Source organism: Aethalodelphis obliquidens, unplaced genomic scaffold (assembly GCF_003676395.1).
Source record: "Aethalodelphis obliquidens isolate GAN/ISIS:26980383/991018 unplaced genomic scaffold, ASM367639v1 scaffold36, whole genome shotgun sequence".
Classification (NCBI taxonomy): Eukaryota; Metazoa; Chordata; class Mammalia; order Artiodactyla; family Delphinidae; genus Aethalodelphis; species Aethalodelphis obliquidens.
In genome coordinates this window covers 18,437,812-18,443,764 of record NW_020837980.1, presented here as the reverse complement: position 1 = coordinate 18,443,764, position 5,953 = coordinate 18,437,812, and the positions used below count along the sequence as shown (strand labels likewise).

The 5,953-nt window shown below is 42.8% G+C and overlaps 1 protein-coding gene across 1 annotated transcript; it reads left to right on the top strand.

The window, feature by feature from the left end:
* CDKN1B (cyclin dependent kinase inhibitor 1B) lies at positions 1 to 5,126 on the top strand. Its single transcript, XM_027129562.1, has 3 exons — positions 1 to 958; positions 1,500 to 1,629; positions 3,765 to 5,126. The coding sequence occupies exons 1-2, from the start codon at positions 484 to 486 to the stop codon at positions 1,619 to 1,621; spliced, it is 597 nt and encodes a 198-aa protein (XP_026985363.1). The 5' UTR covers positions 1 to 483; the 3' UTR covers positions 1,622 to 1,629; positions 3,765 to 5,126.
* Positions 5,127 to 5,953: the final 827 nt, after the last annotated feature.

Sequence of the window (5,953 nt, the reverse complement as noted above, 5' to 3'; positions counted from 1 at the left end):
TCGTCAGCCTCCCTTCCACCGCCATATTGGGCAACTAAAAAAAGGGGGCTCGTCTTTTCGGGGTGTTTTTCTCCCCCTCCCTTGTCCCCACTCTCTCGCCGCTCCGCGACTCCGACGCCGGCAAGGTTTGGAGAGCCGCTCGGTCGGCGGGACCCGCGGGCTCGCAGCTGCCCGGACTTGGACTGGCTCTGCCCCCTCCTCTCTCCGCTGCGCTCCTCTCCCCTCCCCTCCCCGCCTCCCGCTCGCCAGTCCACTTGATCGGCGGGGACTCGGGGCTGCCTGGCCGGGGCTGCCCCTCGCCCCCTCCCCCAGCCCCGCGCGCTCCTGACGCTCGGGCACTTACTCGTCCGTGTTTGTTTCTCTTGGCTCGGAGGGCAGTCGCAGGGCTTATAAGAGGGGCTCGGGCTGGGTCGGGGCGTCTTGTTTTGTTCGTTTTGTTTTGCGAGAGCGCAAGAGAGGCGGTCGCCGAGCCCGGGGAGGAAGATGTCAAACGTGCGAGTGTCTAACGGGAGCCCGAGCTTGGAGCGGATGGACGCCAGACAGGCGGAGTACCCCAAGCCCTCGGCCTGCAGAAACCTCTTCGGCCCGGTCAATCACGAAGAGTTAACCCGGGACTTGGAGAAGCACTGTAGAGACATGGAAGAGGCCAGCCAGCGCAAGTGGAATTTTGATTTTCAGAATCACAAGCCCTTGGAGGGCAAATACGAGTGGCAAGAGGTGGAAAAGGGCAACTTGCCCGAGTTCTACTACAGACCCCCGCGGCCACCCAAAGGCGCCTGCAAGGTGCCGGCGCAGGAGGGCCAGGATGTCAGCGGGACCCGCCAGGCGGTGCCTTTAATTGGGTCTCAGGCAAACTCAGAGGACACGCATTTGGTAGACCAGAAGACTGATGCACCGGACAGCCAGACGGGGTTAGCGGAGCAGTGCACTGGGATAAGGAAGCGACCTGCCACAGACGGTAATGACCCTTTCAAATGAGTGAAATGTCTTTCTGTGTGTCTGTGTTAGCGGCACTGCTTTGCCTGCCTGAGGGTCTTTAACCTCAACTTTGTTTTCAGCGCATTCTGATTTAGCTCTGGGGGAGCGCACTTTCTTAATCTTAGGTTTTAAATGCTGTTTATGTAGCTGACTGCTTGCCTGTTTATGACTTTTAAGTCAGAAGCCTGAGACTGTGTTATCTGGTAATTTTTCTAACTGAAAACATCGCGGCTCCTCCCCGCTCGCCAGCGGTAGGTATGTGACAACGTTGGGATGTTTATCAACGGCCTCCCTCTTCGCTTTGGAGAGAGAGCTTTGGGGGCGTAGAATATACTTTCTGTTATGTGAAAACAACCTCATTTTGTGCCCTTAAAGGCCACTGGGAATGACGGATCCAGGATTGTGGGTGTAGGTGGTGGGTTTTTCGTCCCCTGGTTCTTGGGTCCACTTCTGTCACCCATTGTTTTTTCTAATAAAGATTGTTTGTCTGTGTTCTTTTTAAAATTTCCTCCTGCCCTTAGATTCCTCTTCTCAAAACAAAAGAGCAAACAGAACAGAAGAAAATGTTTCAGACGGTTCCCCGAACGCGGGATCAGTGGAGCAGACGCCCAAGAAGCCGGGCCTCAGAAGGCGTCAAACGTAAAGTACTCGGTGGGTTGATTACTACGAGCAAAGCAGTGACCCCCGAATTGGGATGCAGGAACTCGTGGGCTTTCCAGCCCCAGGATTACCCGATCTCAGTGGTGGCTGGCAGATTAGAGCTTGTGGGTTTTTGTTTGGTTTATATTTTGGAGATCAAAAAAAGTAGGAATGGGGAAGACTGAGAATTAGTGTGGAGGTGCTGTAATTCTTCCCAGTTTCTACGTCCTGAGATCATTTTCCTTTGAAGTACCAAATGATTAGAGCAAGGGTCCCAGGCAAGTACTTGTAACCAAGGCCCTGTGGGGAGGAAGGTCAGTTCTCTGAGAGTCCCATCAAAACATGTTGGGAACAATAGGTTCTTTTTCCATCTGAACAAGAGCGGGGGTCTGCCTCCATCCCACTTCATGAGAATTCATCTCCCAGAAGACCAGGTTGACTCAGATTTTGAGCCATCCATGGAAAAATGATTTAATTCAAATAAATGATTTAATTCAAACTTTGAGGGAAAAGTGAGGCACAAATGGTTCATAGCTGGTTGTTCAAATGGTTAGAAACGTGACAAGCGAGGTATGTGGCTTCCTTTGGTTTTTATCATTTTCACAAACTCTCACTTTCCCTGTCTTCTGATAAGTTTGGGGGATGGAGAAGGAACGTGTGTATTTAAAAAAACCAAAATGGAAGGCTCAAAAATCCTAAGGTTCCGACGGAATTTCTGATAACACTGAAGTTGCAAAGCAAAAGTTAAAGTAACTGCCAGGGTAAGCAGTCCAGGAACACGTCAGCATGTGTATGCCAGTCGTGCTATAACAGGGGAATTTAGATACTTGTAGGGGAAATGGATAGTAGATATCAGGGCTGACAGGGTAGGTGTCCCCCAAACAAGGGAAGTGGAGATTTTTGCCATCTACTAAAATATGATCAACATGAAAAGCTAATTTGAATAATTCAGCCCCCAGCTTTACGTGGATTGGTCTCCATAATGATCAGACTACATGTATTAATAGTTTGTAAACGTCTTACAGACAACGACCGTGTCCTCTTTTTTTTTTCCAAAACACTCTCATAGCCTAGCATATAAAGAGATCCTAAGAGATGTTGATATTAACTTTTAAAATCCTCATCTATAAAAATTAAAAATTAAAAAAAGGGATGAAGGTGGGGTTCAAGTTTGTTGTATTTTTAAATCAGTGTCATATATAGGATTTCATTACATACATATTTTTCAGAGCTTATACAAAACGGCGCTATTGAACTTCTCCATCACAGCTTATATACGAAGTGGGTAAATGGGTTGAAAAAATTTTCTGAAGCAACCTTACCACCTGCAGCTCTTGTTGGTTTGTGACTTGTGGCCTAGCTCATCAGATGAGCCACAGCAAATCAGACCTACTGGATTTTGATCTGGCCCCATTCTGACATACAGAGAAGCATTTGTTAGTAAATATTGCCAGTTCAGAGAATACAGGAAATAGTAGTAAGGACCTATTCATAAGCATTCGTGTGTATATTCTACATATGACTAAGACTAAAATATTTTGAGAAAAAAAAAAGTGAATAGAATTTTCTTTGGATAGTCTTTTTAAGTGTGATTTCCAATTATTTTTCAAACTTAGAAAATTTTGCTACTCTTACGTGTTACACTTTCTGAATTTTCCTGTGTCTGTCCTTTCTCACTATCTTTGACCCCCGATTCTCTAGACCAGGGTTTCTCAACCTCTGTACTGTTGACATTTGGGGCCGAATAATTCTTTGTCGTGGGAGGCGGTCCTGCGCGTTGTAGAATGTTTTGGCAGCATCCCTGACCTCTCCCAGCAGATGCCAGTAGCACCCCCTCCCCACCCAGTGTGACAACCAAAAATGTCTCCAAACATTGCCAAATGTCCCCCGGGGGGTGGAGGGGGAGGCAGAATTACCCACTGTTGAGAACCACTGCTCTAGACAACAGTCCACAGTGCAGGGGAGAGTAAAAATCCAATGAAGGAAATGTTGGATGGAGGTGACTCTGAGCACCAACTTTTAGCATGTTCTTTCTTTGCTATTGCTCAGGTATTTCCCAACAAAGACAGTAACAAAGTAATTCCCGTCATATATTGGCAATGTTGTTCTTGTGCCTTTCTCCTAATTCTTTCTTGTTTCTTTTGCAGAATTGAGAGTATGTTTCCTTGTTTATCCGATACATCACTGCTTGATGAAGCAAGGAAGATATAAATTAAACATTTTGAATACATATCGCTGACTCCACGGAGTGGACATCCCTTATAAGCACTGAACAGCAACAACCCAATAACACTAAAGTTTTAGGCACTCTTAAATCATCTGCCTCTAAAAGCATTGGATGTAGCATTGTGCAATTAGGTTTTTCCTTATTTGCTTCATTGTACTACCTGTGTATATAGTTTTTACTTTTTATGTAGCACATAAACTTTGGGGAAGGGAGGGCAGGGTGGGGCTGAGGAATTGGCATGGGGGGGTATGAAGAGCTTGCTTTGACTTAGAGCAAGGAGAAAAATATTTGACTTGCACTAAGAGAAGCAGTCTGGGGGGGGGAAGGTTTTGTTTTCTTTAAAGATGTAATGTCCCTTTCAGTGAGAACTGATACTTCATTTAAAAAATCATCCAAATTTGAACACTGGCTGCAGATAATTGATACTTATTTTTTTACATGAAGCTTTTTTCTCACTTAGGAGCTCAGATGATTCCGTTATGTAGCAGCAAATGGCTTTTTTTTTTTTTTTTTTTTAAACAAAACTCTACTCAGTGCTCCCCGGCTTCTCCAGTCTCCCTTAAAATTGGAATTTGCCAGTTAAAGTATTCAGCTGTTCGGTAGTCACTCCAGGTACCCCTGGGCAAAAATCTGGCATGTATGGGGGGAGTTCTGAATGCTCAGAATTGACCATTTAGTTTTTATCAGATTTGTTGAGAAAATTTCTTAATTTTCTTTTCACTTCAGGGTGTGTAGACACAGTTAAAATAATTCTAAATCCTTGGATATTTTTAAAGATCTGTAAGTAACTTGACAAAAAATAATGAAATAATGTTTAATTTACAGCTTCTCATTCTGTTTGTTAATTTGCCCAAAGGAAAGTGGTGTTTTTAAAGGAAAGTGCGTATAGAGAAAAGCACCCGTGGATAGGTGAAATGTGAAATGGATACTACATCTTTAAACAGTATTTTTACACTGCCTGTGTATGTGTATGAAACAAAACCATTTGAAGTGTACCTGTGTACATAACTCTGTAAAGACACTGAAAATTATACTAACTTATTTATGTTAAAAAGAGATTTTTTTTTTTTTAATCTAGACAATATACAAGCCAAAGCGGCATGTTTTGTGCATTTGTAAATGCTGTATTGGGTAGACTAGGTTTTCCCCCTTCTTCTTTTAAATAATATGGCTGTGCTTAAAAGGTTGCATACTGAGCCAGGTATAATTTTTTGTAATGTGTGAAAAAGACGCCAATTATTGTTACACATCAAGTAGTCAATAAAGAAAACTTCCATAGCTATTTGTTGACTTGAACTGTATGTAATGTACCTTATTAGTAAGCTTGAGGTATTTGACCTAGCTTTGTAGTCATATTTCCACAAATATAATATGAAGTGGCAAACACCTAGATAATTCAGGCCCACCACTCAGATGATGTTTATGTAGGTCCGAATGTAGTAGTCACTCTTTTCCACTTAGTTCTGTATGGGTGGACAAAGCTTTAGAAGTGGAAAGTAGGCAGGCCACATTTTCATATTAATAAGATGGTCAAAGTCTCCATTAGTTCAAATATTTACGTCTCTAGGATATGAATGTGTCAGAACCAAAAATTGTTACATAAGCGTAGACCGATCACACGTTTGCAGGATTGAAAATGAAACTAACATGGTGATTTCTCTAAATTCTGTATTTACACATGCAGTGTTGTGAGGAATTAGAGCCATTTTTCAGACCATCTAATCTACACCTCTCATCCAAAATATTCAGATATATAGGTCCTTTAGAAATGGGTGTGCATTCCACACTAATTTAGGTAGAACAGGTATGCTTCAAATTGAACTGGTCATCATACACGAACTCCTCAATTTCTAAATTTCCTGGTTATAATCTACACAACCTAAAACTGGTTAATCTGAATACCGGATCTGAGAGTTTGAGGATCCCATATACACAGAGCAAAGATATTTTTTATTTAAATAAGAAAAAAAATTAAACACGGCATTTTAAAGTCAGATTTATTAGGATAATCCCTGCAATTTGAAATTCTCCTAAAATGTGGCTAAGGTGTAAGATGAAATTATTTTTTCTAGGAATCTGCAAATGGTTAAATGCAAAAATCTGGATTTG